This window comes from Urocitellus parryii, chromosome 6, assembly GCF_045843805.1.
Source record: "Urocitellus parryii isolate mUroPar1 chromosome 6, mUroPar1.hap1, whole genome shotgun sequence".
In the NCBI taxonomy this organism is placed as follows: domain Eukaryota; kingdom Metazoa; phylum Chordata; class Mammalia; order Rodentia; family Sciuridae; genus Urocitellus; species Urocitellus parryii.
In genome coordinates, this window is record NC_135536.1 from 27,302,885 (window position 1) to 27,319,722 (window position 16,838).

The 16,838-nt window shown below is 43.4% G+C and overlaps 1 protein-coding gene across 1 annotated transcript in view; it reads right to left on the reverse strand.

Annotated features, from left to right (window-relative positions):
- The window catches only part of Ttll5 (tubulin tyrosine ligase like 5), a 260,147-nt gene that overhangs the window by 21,932 nt on the left and 221,377 nt on the right, over window positions 1-16,838 (reverse strand). The window contains exon 33 of the mRNA XM_026401550.2: window positions 16,397-16,479. Coding sequence (XP_026257335.1) covers window positions 16,397-16,479 — 83 coding nt within the window. The remainder of the gene's footprint in view (window positions 1-16,396; window positions 16,480-16,838) is intronic.

The window sequence follows — 16,838 nt, forward strand, 5'->3', positions numbered from 1 at the left end:
CCTAAGATCTTATAGCACTCCTACTGCTCAGGAGCTGGTCAGACGCCTGTTGAATTTATTAGCCTTTTAAGATTGAGATACATTTTACATCTAAATAAAATCCACCATGTAAAACCTACAATTTGCCAGGCACGGTGGCACATGCCTATAATCCCAGTGGCTTCTGAGGCTGAGCCAGGAGGATCACGAGGTCAAAGCCAGCCTCAGCAAAGTGAGGCGCTAAGCAACTCAGTGAGACCCTGTGTCTAAATAAAATACAAAACAGGGCTGGGATGTGGCTCAGAGGTCAAGTACCCCGGAGTTCAGTCCCCAGCACCCCCATCCCCCAAAAGCCTACAATTTGGTGACCTGGGTTGTGTAAATCACCACGATCTAATTCTTAACCATTTATTTTCATTATTCCAGAAAGAAACCCCACTTCCCATTTCTTTCCCTAATCCCAGTCTGGGACATTCACTAAACTACTTTCCATTTTTATGGGTTTTCCTATTCTGGATATTTTACACAGACATCATGTGGCCTTTTGTGACTGGCTTTATGTGCATAGCATAACACTTTCAAGGTTTACCCATGCTGTAGCCTGTGTCAGCACTTGACTCTTTTTTGTAGCTGAATACTATTTCACTGTCTGTATATACTACATTTTGTTTGTCCATCATCTGGTAGACATTAGGTTGTTTCCACATTCTGGCTGTTACAAGGAATGCTGCTATGTACATTCATATACCCACATATATGTGGACATATGTTTTCATTTTTCTTAAATATATACATAGAAGCTGTATTGCTGGGTCATATGAAATCTGTATGTTTAATTGAGGAACTGCCAAACTTTTTTTTTTTCAAAGCAGCTATACCTTTTTACACTGCTACCATCAATGTATGAACATTCCAATTGCTCGATATCCTTACCAACTCTTATTATCACCTATTTTTTTATTATAGCCATTTTAGTGGGTATGAAGTGGTATCTCATCGTGCTTTTGATTTGCATTTTCCCAATGGCACATCTTGTCTTTATTTTTGGTACTGTGATACAGCTACATCCCCAGGCCCTTTAAAAATTTTTTTATTTTGCAACAAGGTCTTGGTTAAGTTGCCAAGACTGGCCTCAAACTTATGATTCTCCTGCCTCAGCACCTGGCATCCTTTTAGGTACCAAGTGACCATTTATCTATCTTCTTTGCACCAACATCTATTGAAATCCTTTGTTCATTTAAGAAATTGGGTTACTTGTCTTTTGATTGTTGAGCTGTAGGAGTCTGGATTATTTCCGAATACAAGTCCCTTGCAATATATATGATTTGCAATTATTTCTCTCTTATTCTACAGACTGTCTTGAAGCATACAATGCAAAAATTCTGATGAGTTCCAATCTCTCTGGTTGTGTTGTTGCATGTGCTTTATGGTGTCATATCTTAGAAACTGCTGCTTAGTCCAAAGACATGTTGATTTACTCGTAGGTATGTGTCTAGGAATTTTATGGTTTCAATCCTTCAGGTCTTTTATCAATTTGGGGTTAACTTTTGTGTATGGTGTGAGGTAGGGGTCAAACCTCATCCTTTTGCATGTAGATAACCAATGTCCCAGTGTCATTTGTTGAAGAAACTGTTCTCTCTACACTGTATCGTCTTGGCACCCTTGTTGAAAATCAATGTCCACAGATGTATGAGTTTATTTCTGGACACTTTATTCTATCTATCTAGTCTATGTCACACTGTCTTGATTACTTGGGCTTTTGTGTTCACTATTAGTTTTTAATGCTGTTTAAAACTCTGGCTCAGTACTGCTCAGTCGACTGCTATTTTGGATCATCCATGCTGTTCCAGGTCTCAGTGCTATTCTTTTTGGAGAACCTCCACAAAAACCTGAGTACAAGGAAGCTTTTCATTAAATGAAACAAGAGTCCTTAATAAAGTCTTTTCTTTATTCCTTTGGCCGAACTAGAGATTGAACCCAGGGGGTGCTCTACCACATGGCTATATCCCCAGCTATTTTCTTAGTTTTTGAGACAGGGTAATTTGTTAAGACCGGCATCAAACTTGGTGATTCTCCTGCCTCAGTCTCCTGGATAGCTGATATAGGTGTACGCCATTGTACCTGGCCTTCTGTTTTTAAAACAGTTGTACTGTGAACAAAATCCTGAGATAAAACTTGGGTGGAGAATTTCATATGGTTAAAATAATTATACTTGGGCTGGGGATGTGGCTCAAGCGGTAGCGCGCTCGCCTGGCATGCATGTGGCCCGGGTTCGATCCTCAGCACCACATACCAACAAAGATGTTGCGTCCGCCGAAAACTAAAAAAAAGATAAATAAATATTTAAAAAATTCTCTCTCTCTCCCTCTCTTAAAAAAAATAATTATGCTTATGTCTATGAAATTTAAGAGTCCACATAATCATTATTCTGTTGCAGGATAATCAAGAGCAAGTAGTAAATAACTTATGTAAATAGATGTGGTGTGTCATAATTTTATGCAGTACCTAGAACAAACATCATTTTCATTAACATGCTTAGTTTGTTTTTCCCTCTAGGGCTCATTTTTTCCATCTTCCTCATTTACAGTGGCCATGCTAACTCTTCTAGGAAGATGAGGATTCTCAAGTGTTTCTGAAATCTCCAGGTAATAGCGAACCCCCCAAACCCTGTATGCTAGGAGCGGGGGCTGGGGCAAACTAGAGTCAGGACATGGAGTTGGACTCTGTAGCAGTCATGAAGCTGGTGGCAGAGGTGCTGCCGAGAGCCGAGCGAGCCGAGTGAGCACTCCATCCGCAGGGGAGGAGAATCTGGAGAGAAAACATGCTGAGACAGAACCGGAGAGGCCTTCCAACAAGGTTCTCCCCTTCTTGCTCAAGAAAAGAGCCCTCAGAGGCAGTGTGCCCAGCGAGAAGACCACCTCCCTGGTTCTCCCTGTTGCTAGGGAGAAGCAGGCAGGGAGCCGTGCTGGCCAATGACATTATGTTTGTCAGAACTGCTAGGCTCCCAAGGAAGCTTTTTAAAAGGAGGACAGATTGAGCTGGCATCTGTCTTTTGCCCATCCCCTCTTCCTCCCTGGAACATGGACACAATGCCAGTAAAAACACTACCATCTTATGACCAAAAACCTGAAAGCTGATGCTTTAGGGTTAGTAGAGCAGAAAGACAGGAGCCGGCCCGGCGGAGATGCCTCTGAAGAGCCGCACCAGCCCTGGACTTCCTGTCTCCAGCTTCTGGACATGTGAGAAAAACAAGCCCCTGACTACAGACTGCCTTGGAGTGGTGGGGTGTCTGCTGCCTGCCTCCAAGGAATGCTCTCCTAACTCACCCAGGGGTGTTCCCAAGCCCTCCTGCTTTTGCTTTGCCTTCCCCTCCCCCCCTGCCCCCCCCCCCCCCTTTCTGGGAGGCCTCCCTTCCTTGCTTCATCCACATCCAAGTTCCTTCTGCCAATCACAACTGCTGGCCCTAAAGAGGCGGCTCAGGAAGTGTGGGGAAGACTACCACCCCCATGGGGCACTGAGGCAAAGGCCCACCTTGTGCCTTAGCCTCCCTTTTCCAGGTCTGGCTCCATTCAAATGAGGGAAAGTTATATGACTGGATTACAAGGCCTGCCTAACCCGCCACAGCCTCACACAGCCAGGACTCCCTGGGGAGGACAGGAGATAAGGACCAGACACTGTGGGGAGGCGGAGGCTGCCGCCTGACCAGCAGCTACTTAGCTCCATTAGGAAAGGAAACTGATAAAACAGAATCACCTCCGCTGGCCCAGAGTCTGGACATTAAGAGGCAGTTTATCAGAATCTGGAATAAAGCTGCCTGCGTTAGAATTTTAGCTCCATCACCGACTGTGTGGCTTGGACAAATTACTTAACTTCTCTCAGCCTCAATCTTCTCTGATGCAAAATTGAGATAATAAAAACAATGAAACCCCCCATTTTTGTAGGGTGAAAGCATCCCATACTCAATCTGCAATCTTTTTATCTATTTATTGCTGTGCTGGGGATGCTAAGTGAGTGCTCTGTCACTGAGCCACATCCCCAGCCCAATAATCTATAATCTTCTTTAAAAATTCTGGCAAAATACACATAATGTAAAATTTACCATCTTGACCATTTTAAATGTACTTTAGTGGTATTAAGTGTATTGACAATGCCGTGAACCACCCCACCACCCCTCTCTGGAATTCTTTGCTTTAAAAACCCAGCCACCCTGTAAGCACCAGGTCTCTACCTCCCAATCCCCCGCCCCCATTACCACCACCCTGCTTTCAGTCTTTGGGCTGTTGACTGCTGGAGTCCTGTAACAGGTTAGTGGAATCACATGGGGTCTGTCTTTTGGGGAGGGACTCATTTCACTTTAGTTTAACGTCTTAAAGGTTCATTTATGCTGTTGCATGTGTCAGAACCTCTTTCCTGTATAGGCCCAGGGATACTCCACTGCACAGGGACACCTTCACTGCTGACTGCTGGCTTCTATGAGTAGTGCTGCCAGGGACACAGGTGATAATATCGGTTGTGCCCCTGTTTTCAGTTCTTCTGGATATACACCCATAAGTGGAACTGTGGAATCCTATGCTAATTCTACCTTTTTTTTTTTTTTTTGTACAGAAGAATGAACCCAAGGGCACTTAATCATTATGCCATATCTCCAGACCTTTTCATTTTGAGATGGGTTGTTTTTCTGCTCTTGAGGTAATCTATAACCTTTATTAGTTTATTTTGGTACTGGGGTGATCTACCACAGAGCTACATACCCTTTTAATTTTATTTTTCAGACAGTCTTGCTAAGTTGCTTAGGATTTCCCTAAATTACTGAGGCTGGCCTTGAACTTATGATCCTCCTGCCTCTGCCTCCCAAGTCATTAGGATTATAGGCATGTGCATGGCACCTGGCAGAGGTAATCCATACTTTTATATCAATCCTGCAATATTGATATTTTCATGATTATTGTATAGATGAGAAAACTGAAGCTCAAAGAGGTTAACTGATTGATCCACTGTTGCCAATTGGGAAGCAACAAAGCCCACACAGGCAGGTCTAACCACAGAGTTATGTCCTTTCCATCCTGCATTCTTCTTACAGAACTTAGATATTATTACTGACAATGGTGTATGGCCCTGAACGTGAAGTAGAGAAAGCATAACAGGTAAGGGTGAAATAAGAGGTAAGGGTTGAGAGAACATCAGTTTTGTTTCTGAGAATAGCATAAAAATATAGAACCATGATGACAAATTTTACACTGTATTCAACACTAGCTAGGATCTCTAATAATAGAATATGGTATTCAATTTTAAGTAGTATACAATTTAAGAGACATCTAAAGAATTGGAAAGTTCACAAGGATTTTTAAAAAAACCAGTTCAGTGTGTTCTAAAGCAAAAGCTCCTTTATGTGATAAAATCGAAAAGTTCCAATTGGTATAGAGAAAAACAAGTGAAGAATAGTCTTTCAAATAAACTGAACCTCATTTTAACCCTTTTAATAGTGAGATCCTTGAATGTGATCTAAAACAGAAGACCTTCATTCTGGAATGCACATTGTAACAGGTTTCCAGTAAGGTTACGAATGCACATCAGAGGTTGTTACCTAAAGAGTAGGCACCAGTCTCTCATTCTTTTATAGTAAATGGTTTTACAACACTGCAAGAAACAGGATAGAAAAATTAAGTAATTTATAGGGAAAGTTATTCTGATTTTGAAGATTTTTAAAATAAAATAATGATAAAAGATGATAAAATAAAATGAAATGTTAAACTTCATGGTATAAATTCTAAGTCTCAAGGGATTTAAAAAACATGGCAAGATACATGTAATTATATGAGTAAAGATTATTGGAGGAGATTAATTTAACTGGACTCTTATGACAGAAAGGATTTGCATATGTAGACAGGCATTCCAAATGCTAACACAATAAACAAAGGCAGAAATTTGAAATTTTACTCAGCTTCTTTTTTTCTTTCCTTTTCTCTCTCTCTCTCTCTCTCTCTCTCTCTCTCTCTCTCTCTCTCTCTCTCGCTGGGCAATCATCCTACCACTTAGCTACATCTCTAGCCCTCAGTCAGAATTTCTTAAGCCCCTGCTATGGACTGGGCCCTGTGCTGGGGTTTCAAACACACCCTGACTTCCAGAGAATGACACAGTCAGGCAACCCCCGAAGACCCCAGAATGTCAGGAATGCCATGAAAGAGGTGCTCCCAGAGTTCTGATGGAGCAGAGTCAAAACCATCTAATTAGGTCAGGGCTGGAGTAGGATGGGGCTGGACAGGAGAAAAGGAGTTAAGGACAATCAGAATCAGCATGCTGGGGAGTGAGAGGTGCCCAGACCCTGGAACTTTCACCTACTTAACCGAGCAGAGAACAGCAGGCTATACAACAGCGTGAGAATGCTACTTAGTTTCCAGATGCTAGCTGTCACATGCTTCCCAAAGCATATAGACACATCTTCAAACAGCAAGGTGACATATAAGGTATCTGGGCCCCTGCCCCAAAAGACAATCAGTTCTTGTCAAGCAACCCACTAAGAGGAGTCATATTTAATATTGTCTAAGGCACACAATTCATTGTCCTCTAAGCGATTGTTATCTTACCTGTGGATTGAATGGCCTACAAAGAGAATTAGACTACACTGGTTTTCCCCCTTTACAAACTATAATCATTAAGGTGTACTACACAATATTTTACCTTCTTACAGATAATGCTGAGAAGTGGCCATATGCAATATGTTGCTCTGTTAGCTTGCTGAGGGCACTACTGCTTCATCTGAGGTACTCTAAAATTATGTAAAACATTTCCCTTGGACAAGAACTAGGAGAAAGCTCGATTTCCTCCCAGTATGTCTTTCTTTTTGATAGAGAACTTTTTCTCTATATTCCCATTTATCATGTTCTTGTCTGCCTGGCTGTCAGGAGACTCAGAACTAAATTTTACCTCAATTCCAGTAAAATTTTATGATCTTATATGTAAAACAATTGAATTATTTTATTTTTTGGCCCTGAGCTTCCCTTTATATGTTACTATTTTATTACATGTGGTTTTGTATTTTAAGACCATGTGCTAGAGATGAAAAGTATATGTTGTACCCATCTGAAGGAAACTGCCAGAAATGCCCACACTGGCATCTTGGCATTCCCTAATCACACCGCAGTGGCATCAGGCTGACACTGTCCCACCTTTCGGCCCAGGAGAGAGAGCTCTGAGCTCACCAGCAGCTGGAAGAATGAATGAATGAATGATGGGAAGCAGTCTGACTGCATCTTCTGAAGACTGAAAGCAAAGGCAGAGAAACAAGCTCCCCTGGAGACGGCTAGCCACAAGTACAGCAGTGCTGTTAACCTGGGTGACAGCAGAAGCCAGCTGCTGAGGCGACAGATGACCTGGTCAGAGGGACGGACTGACAGAGTTGCCGTACAGCCAGGAGAGCTGCTAATTATCCCAAATAAATTCGAAGGTTTTCATGAGGTCTGGCTCTCGGGCTTTTCCCCCTGTGTTTACAGACAATAACTTCTCTTGACAGAGGTAAATTGAGGGTGTCTCTCTTCTTAATAATCAAAAGGCTATTGTGGACAGCTCAAATCCTCTGTGTAAAGAAGAGGGTAAGTATGTGTACACATGCACAATAGCGATTTATTTTGGAGAACAGTAAGCAAGGATGACTATTTAAGAGGAGTCCTGTTTCTTTTTCCTGTTTTGCACTGGAGGTTGAGGCCAGGGGCGCTTTGCCGCTGAGCTACATCCCGGGTTCCTTTTTATTTTTTATTTTGAGATAAGGTCTTATTAAGTTGCTCAGGCTGGTCTCAAACTTGCAATCCTCCTGCCTCAGCTTCCCAAGTCACTGGGAATCCAAGTGTGTGCCATCACAACTGGCAGAGGAGTCCATATTTCTAAGAAACAACTTTAGTTTCGAAAATTCCATTTCCAATATCTGGCTAAAAACTATGACCAGTTCATTACCTAATAATAATTGCAGCTCAGCCATCACAAGTTAAAAACTCTTGTCAAATCCCCAAATATCTTCATTTGTGCTTGTCACATGTCTTAATTTCCCTACGAAGCAAATTTGAAGTGAATGGAAGGGGGAATTTTTCAGTATACCAGAAATAAAAGGTGGTGATTCTTGGACCTAACAGCAAGAAACAAGCAACAACACTAGAGCAACTTCCACCTGGATGACTTTCTTCTTCACTTCCTCCTATAACTGGGTTGATTTCCCAACTTACAGCCCATATCATGCTGGGGACATGGGTTATGCTTTATTGATGTAGCTATGGGGGTAATTCACACATTCAAGCTGCTCCTCTCTGGAGTCAGATAACTTGATTACCCAGACTTAGGTTTCAAGAGCAGAGAGCCCCTTGATACCTACGGTGGTGATTGGAAATACCTACATGTTTGAAAGATGAGAACAGAAAAGAATAAGAGACTATTGTTTCAGTTTTACTAGTGATGCTCTTCAGTCTGAGAACTTGAAGGAGACTGAATCTCTTCTTTATAATTTGAAAGATTAAAGGATAAATATCAGTGCCGATCATGTCAACAGGGCAATATATACTTCAAGTCATCCTTCCCTAAGCCCTGCAATTAAACACCTACACTCCTTGGGCTCAGTGCAAACTCTACAGATCAGGTAGGCAGAGTTGTAAATATTTCCATGTGTAAAGCTTGCTTTTTCCAAAGGCAGGCATGGCTTAGCATGCCATTTTCTTTCTTCAGAATATTCAGGAAGAATTATGTCCTGAGGACACAAGGACAGTAAAGCAAAGGTATGTGGCTATAACAAGTATCCCATGAAACTAGCAGGAAGGTGTGTGAGTCATGGGATGCACAGCCCAGAGGATGCACTGATGACCTGGATTGAGACATATAAAGACTCACCAAGAGGGCAATGTAACCTGGGTTACTTGCACAGTTCAGGGCTACAAGATAGGACTGGCTCTTCCTTCACTCAAAATGAGCGGATATTATACAGGACCACACAACTCTGCTACAAGATGCGGCGGTAGGTACGAGTCCAACAATCCAGGTGCCAGGCATTTTTTTCCAGGAGGTGTGTGTGCTTCTGTAGTGTAAGTGTAATTTGAGAAAGCGGCCACTGCACAGCCTCCTCTCTTTATAACAAAGTAGTAATTGTTAACAATCGAAGATTCATCACTCTTCTCTTGGGATTTCGCCAGCTCAGCAAGAGACAATATCAATTTTCAGATGTTATCTTTCTCAGTAGCCTATTTCTTAATCCATTTCAGAAACAGAGTTCCTTGGTTTTCTTTAAGGCATACGAATCTCCTTTGGGTGGGTTCTTGGAAGTCCCCTCCCCACAAACTGAAAGCCAGGGTGTCTTCTCCCCAACTCACAACCAAGTAGTTCAGCTACACTGGAGATTTGTTGCCAGATCTAGAAACAGTTTACTAAATGAAATGAAGGAGGCCTCAGGACAGGAAAGCATGAAATGTCAATGGCTGGCAGCCAGGTGACTTTGCCATGTAGAAAGATCTACATCCTTCTTGTGTGGCTGCAGCCAGATCAAGGCTAGCAAAACACACATTGTTAAAACATCACTTGCGTAACCAGCCTATAATGAAGCGCTATGACAGTTGCTTAGAACTGGGTGACATGAACCTAATTCATACGTGTGTGTGTGTGTGTGTGTGTGTGTGTGTGTGTGTGTATTTTTGCCGGTTCCTGGTAATGAAAATTAAAGATATTCTTCCTATTGATGTTTGTTTTAATTATGTGCATGTTGGATGTGGTAGGGAGAAGTCGGTGTGGTTATAGGAAGAAAAAAGAAAGAAGCTCGGAAAGAAGTTGATTACACTCAAAAGTCCTAGAGAGGAGGTCACACTGCATGCCACATGGTCACTGGTCACAGGAAATCAGTGTTGGTCAAAAGACAGAAGACAGAGTGAGGGGAGGGTCTTGGCCAGAGTCTTCACTGGGTAATATAAGACATGGCAGGCAAACAGGTTAGGATGGGCTCATTGGAATAATTCCAGTGGGCTCTGGAATTCCAGGGTGGTCTCAAGCTGCCCAGCCATGGGATGACGAGGGCAGGAGAAACTTTGCCTGGTGTGGGAGAAATAAATAAAGAGGTGGCTGGGTGTACCGACTTGGGATTGGCTTGTTTCATATAAAGCCCGTGTTCATGGCCAGTTGTTAGTATCTCCAGGAATGAACTAGCTCTGTGTGGGACAGCCCCTCCCCAGTTGGTAAATCATCAAGAATACAGTTCAGAAAATGGGCATATATATGTAGTTTATAGAGCTAACCTAATGCAGTAAGACAAATATAGATCCCAAGTAAACAGAATCAGGTCTGCATTAAATGCGACACTTGCCTGGGGCAGCACACAGGGTCTCAGACAGGCTTTAGTTCCTAATATCCTTCGGCACTGTGCCCTTGGTTCTCTGATACGGACAAGCCATGTTTTCTCAGTATTCACGGCGGTTAGGCAAACACACTGCAAATCCTTTAATCTAACCCATCCACCTCCCTAAACCCATTTAAAAGAAGGTTCTAGGACTGTCATAACTGGCAAAGATACTCGTTTATGATTATGGCTGAAACTCACCTCTGTCATCTACACTGTGTTCAGGACAAAAAGCAAGCACGCCTCAGGTGATAGGCTATGGCCTCTTGGGGTCTGCCTCCTCACTCTGTAAGCCACCTAACTCCCCAGGAGAGTCAGCCCATTGCTATCTGCCACACGCCAGGGTCATGGGCCTGCTGTGGGGGCCTCCCAGTAGTGACTCTGGGCCATGGGAGGCTGGCTTCTGGGGTGCTCTGGCCTCTGCTCTGCCCTGTGCACCCACGTGCTGTGGCTTGTTGTCTCCCCACCTCAGCCAATCCAAGGCCCAGCCTCAGCAGCACAGCTATGCACAGCGCAGGCTCAGAGGGCTGTGCTTGCTACTGAGGTATCCAAGTTGAGAGAGAGGCTCTTTCCCCAGGCTTCTTTGCAAAGATCCTACATTGCCAGGTACTGTTCGGGGTGGACTGTAAGAGATATTCATGAGAGAGGTTCAAGAAAAGAGATATTAAACTGTGGCTGGTCCAAGTCTCACAGCATTGGAAGCAGATGGACATGAGTACTTCTTGGCAGGCCATCAGTTTGGTTTGGAGCTTGATGTCACATTCATTTTTCTGGCTGCCAGTCTCCTGAAGGAAATATTGACCTTCTCACTTTAGTTTTCTATATCTTGAGTTGTTCATCATCGGACAGGCTGCTAAGTATCAGTATTAAAGGACCACTGGCTAAGTATCACTATAGGCTATCTTCAGTTTCTCTGGTACCTTCTGGTAGATAATCAAGCCATGGATTTGGTGTTCCCGTCTCTCTTCTCATTCCTTTCTGGAAAGAGTTCAGATGGGCTGGGGAAAGATATTTGAAGTTTTCTGATCCAATGTAAATGAACCCTGTGGTGGGTAAATAATTTTCCTCTTTCCTTTGCTCTCCTGGGGTATTTTAATGAATAATGCTTCTCAAATAAGTATATAAATATTCCCCAAGAGGTAAGGAGAATATTAAGCTCAAAGCATGTGTGCCATTAATATTTTGTGTGTAGGGGAGTGCAAAGAGCAGAGGAATCATCAGAGCCTTGAGTTTTCATAGAATTTTCTAGAAAGTTTTGAAGCCCACAGCTGGAAAGAAAATACTGAGGGCAGCATTAGTGAAGTGTGGATACAGCTTCACAAGATCAAGTTTGACAACTTCTTCGATGTATGAGTTTTTTTTGGATGGGTGTAGGATGGGGCTTACAGTTTGTTTTGCTGCCAATTATAGCATATGTTATTTAAAATAACTCAGCAAAAAGCATAATTTATCAACCTTACCAAGATGTTAAAGAAAATTTTTTGTTCTCTCCTATCTCCCATTATCTGAAAGTCCAGTTCACAAACTACCTAACTTTAGTCTCAAAGCCTTCTTTAATAAATATCCATTCTCTATCGAGACGATTGCAACTTGACCTTCAAAAGATCATGTTTCCCAATGTATTCAGTTACATCATTTTACCTGTGATAACTAGAGTATGGCTTTAGTTTCTTTCTTTAACTCAAAGACCCCATGTTAAAAAAAAAAAAAATCTCTAGTGATAGTAGAGAAATTTCTTACTGCCAGTGCGCCACCTACTGGTACATCATTATAGGAGCAAGCTATTTGTATCTAAACTTTGACCTATGGTTTTGGAGAGTTCTGAGCTTTGGTTTTATTAAGTCCCAACTTCACTGTCATTTTTCTTCTTTTGGAGGTGCGGGGGATGGAACCCAGGGCATCATACGTACTAAGCGCATGCTCTACCAGTGAGCTACATCACCATCTTCGTCACTGTCACTTTGAGAAGCTAACACTTCTTTTGACAGCTGCTGAGTCTCTTCCATAAAGTCAGAACGTGATAATGATTAAAATACGCTGTTATTCTTACTATTACCTTAAATTGGCCCTGACTTCACCGACTTTGTTTTTCTCTGTCCTATACCTGTAGCAAGGGCTCCAGATTGTGTGGGCAAGGGTTTGGATCTGGCGAAAATAACTTGGGGAGCTTCCAAAGATCCTGAAAAAATGGAAAAAAAAAAATCCCTACTTAACAGTATATTTGATCTTGGCCCAAAGGACAAGAAGTAAAATCTAAAAGTAGGTTATGGGGATCATCATTCTCACAGATGCTGCCACCCCACTTCCTGCCAAACACCAGAGCTGTGGTCTCTCTTTTGCTTTCTAACAGCACGAGTGGGTCATCGACCCAAATTCCTGGGCCCTGGCCCTGGGGAGAGAGGAACATCTAGGGAGCAATAAAAGGCACAGGATGTAGGCTTGTCATTGCAGGGTTTTTTAAAAAATTTTTTTAAATTTTAACTTCTTATACTCAGATCCACTAGCTGCTCCACCAACTATATAATATATAGTGAAAAGAGTAAGAATCTGATAATAAAAATATGTCATTCTAATGAGAGCTGCCGGGCACATAATTTCACTTGAAAGTTAAAGTAACTTTTAGATCCTTCAGGCTTAAGCTTTGCTGGCTTTGCTTTATATTGTATATTAAAGTAAGTTCCTTTCTCTTGTTGCCTCAGGGGACAACGGGGAAGTGGGCAGGCAGGCTCGCTAGGTGCCGCTGCCCTTCGTCCATACAAAGAGCACGAAGCTATGGCACATTTAGGGCTCGAAACAATGAACATTTAACAGGACGCTGCTTCTTACTTCTCGTCAATGAAATCCATCACTGATTTTCAAGAGCCTATTAGGTTCCTTGCACAAAATACTGACCAATAAGAGCTTAAAAATAAGAGGTGGGGGCACAGTCCAGGATGGGAGGGACCTCCGCAGGCAGAAGCTAAGGGGCAGGGATGAGGGCAGCTGGTCTGGCTTCGGATCCTACAATAATGGTGGCTGACATTACCAAATCAGCATGAGAGAAATGTCAGTTATCTAATCTGTGGCTGTCTTCTATTTTTGTTCACTATTAGCACTTCAGAACTCCAGAAGAATGCCATGGTTATAAAGAAGGAAAGCCAAGGACTTGGCTTTGGGCCAAGAGCCCTCACTCCAGCTTCCTTCTCAAATTTCTAAATTTGCTGACTTTACCCCTTCCCTTCCACAGCAAAATTAGAATATTTAGCGGAAGGTAAGGAAGTCAAGGAAAAGTAACCTGCATGGAGTATTCCAGGCACTCTGCTGGGCGCATCCACATTCACTACCTCATTTAATGTTTGCAATAAACAGAACGTAAAGAGCCCACGTCAGTTGGGAGTTGTTTTTCAATAGTGCCTGGGATGAGCTACTGCCTTATTCAGATAGCCTGAGGAACCAGTCACACATCAAGCCTGGCTAGCCATATGGAGGGGAAGGGTCAAGCGCCAGGAAACAAAACCTGCTATAGCCATGGGCTTGTTAGCACCATGCTTAACCAACTGAGTCTACTGGATGAGACTGGGGCTAACTATCTTTTGAAGACAGTTCAGGGATTCCTGTACAGGTACAGACTTCCAAAGTCCCTTCCTGTCTTCTCATGGGGGCTGTTCTCCCTTCTTCTAAGTTTAAAAAAAAAATGTAGCTACTGGTAACCTAGACTTCTCATAGGCCACCTTTGGAACCTCTAGAATAGTTGGTGAAATCTAACCAAACCAGAAGACACAGGATCTGCAACTGGACAATGATGTGCCGGTTACTTGCTAATGGTATGAATGACCACACCAGAGTTAGTCACTGACACTGTGAAGGCTAGATGCCATGGGAGGTATGGGAAACACCTGACCCTCACTGTGTCATGATCATTAGTGCTTCTTTTAACACTTCTTGGTCAAGAACACCAGGGAAGTCAAAGAAGAGAACAAATCCAAGGGCATTTAGAGGCCCAGAGTCATCAGCTGACAAAAGCAATCAGTAACTGGCATCCTAAACAAGGTAAGAATAATAATCTGCTTGTTACTGTCAGGTGGATAGGGGCAAAGGTCAATCTTAGAGGCCAGGGAGAAGTATGACTTCTCTTTGCTCCACGGTTTTACGCTAATACCAAATTCAGTAGACTAGGCCAAAACCTACTAGGTAAGGTCACCAAGGTTAAGTAGACCTAATTTATGGTCAAGATGCTGCAAGCCTGACTCACATGACCTCTCACATTTCTAACTTCCTGGGCCAGAGGGCACGCAGTGGTTCAGCTCAATTCTTGTCAACTAAACGGCGTACACATCAAGTCCTCCGGGTCTCCTGGAGCTGCCAAGCACAGTCAACTTCTCTAGTTTAAGCAAATTTGGAGAGTGGAAGGGGCTCTTAGAGCCTTTGTCTCAGGAACACCTTCAAACTCGCCCATGATTCTCATAGCCAGCACTTTTCTTCCGTTTCAATTCCTGGTGGAAATTTTACTTCCTTAAAAATGAGTGCCGCGTTCTAAAGGCTGGAGATGTAACTGAGGGGTAGAGCGCTTGCCTAGCAGACACGAGGCCTGGGCTCCACCCCAGCACCACAAAAACCAATCAACCAACAAATAACAACAAAAACCCACTACCATGTTCTAGCAATTCTTTGGGGAGGGTCATGAGTACATACCTATCAAATATTTCTTATATTCAGGTTTAAAATTTTAAAGGGAGAACAAATCCTTATACTCTTATCATCATATTAATATTACCTGACCTGGGTGTAGGTATAGGGCCTTCCATGTATAGCACTTCATTTAATCCTCACAATAAGCCTAGGAGGGTTATTTAATTATCCCTATGATACAGCCAAGCAGCCGAGCTTCTCAGAGATGTTGTGGTCACTTTAAGGTTATGTCAACCCCTCACTCACACTCCCCAGCCCCTCCCTGAACTCCTCCAGGGCTCCTCATCGCTGCCAGGGCAACGGCTCTGTACTTGGCTCCTAACGGACTCTGCCACTTCATAGCCTTCTCTTGCCACCGCCAACTCATGCCTGCGTCCCTAGCCATGCTGACGGGAGGGAACCCTGGGCCTCTGCACACACTTCCGCCTCTTCTTGGATCTCCATTCCTCTCCTGGCTGAGTTGTCCACATTCAAGTCTCCCAAAAGATGTGGGTCCCAATACTGCCCAGCCACTAAAGTTATTAGTGTAACTTTAGACATATTTCATCCCTCTAGACATATTCCGTCCCTTTGTTTCTTTGGTCATAAAATGGGGAATACAGTTCCTACATCACATCCCTGTTCAGTGAACAAATGACGTAAGACCTGTAAAGCATTCCCAGCTGAGCTGGACACACGGCAAACGCTCAAAGTTGTCTGTTATTCCAGATGTCCCTAGTACCCATAAAGACCCAGGAGGTTACCTGCAGCACACTCCCTGAGGACGTTTCCATCTCTCTGAGTCTGTGGTTCCCAGAGTGGACACTGTACCCTACACCCTGTGAGTACCTCAGGGCCCAGCAAGTTACCTTCTCCATAGTAGGAGCTCAATAATCAATAGTCATCAAATTGAATCAAAGTGATTTCATTCAATTTTCTGATTATTTAGTGTGTTTTTTATGAATTATTGTTCATACAACACTAACCCTGGGCCTCCACTGCTTAGCTTACACCTAGGCTCTGGATCCACGCGTAACCTCCCTCAAGTCCACAAACTCTCTGAGCCTCAGGTTTCCCGTGGTCAGGGGACAAGAAGGTCCACCTCATGGACTGTTGTGAGGATTAAGTGAGAGATACATGTGGAAATATTAACAGTCAAATACAGGGCGTTTTTGCTAAATGCTGCAAATCTGATAGCATTCTACCAGACAGGCAAAAAATGTCTATCTAGGCTGTTGCATTATTTAAAAGGAGGACGTAACAAAAATGCTCGTCCCAGTGCTCGCAGAGTCTGGGCATTTGGTTATTTGAAACTGCAGCTCCGGTCAGAAGCAAAAGAGAGAAGATGCCAAGCTGCCACCTTCCTGCCACCTTCCTGCCACCCCACCTACTGAAGGCCTGCTGGTCACTGACCTGTGGAGCTGGTGATGGGCATAAAGGCTGCAGAGTTAAGGCTGCTCTGGAGTCCGTTCAGCTGCCCTTCTGCGGAGGCCCCTCTGAAACACAAAGGAGCTGGGTCAGACCTGCGGACGGGAAGGCGAGGCCAAGTCCAGCCAACTCAGGGCTCTGCCTCTTGCTCGTGGTGTTTCCTCTCAAGCAGTTCATTCCTGGGCTTCTTTCAAGACTGTGTTCAAATGTCATCTGATCAGAGAGGACGTCTGTGACCCAGGGATACCCTTTTCCTGAACGTTACACAAGTCAAGCTTTAGTGTCCATTTCTCCCCGTTGGAATGTAGCTTTAAGAAAGCACAAGTGTGGGTCACTGCTGCGTCTCCAGGGTCTGCCACATGAGAGCTACTTGATAAATGGTTGTTTGGTGAGTGAAAACATTAAGTTCCTGGTGTTGACTTAGGTA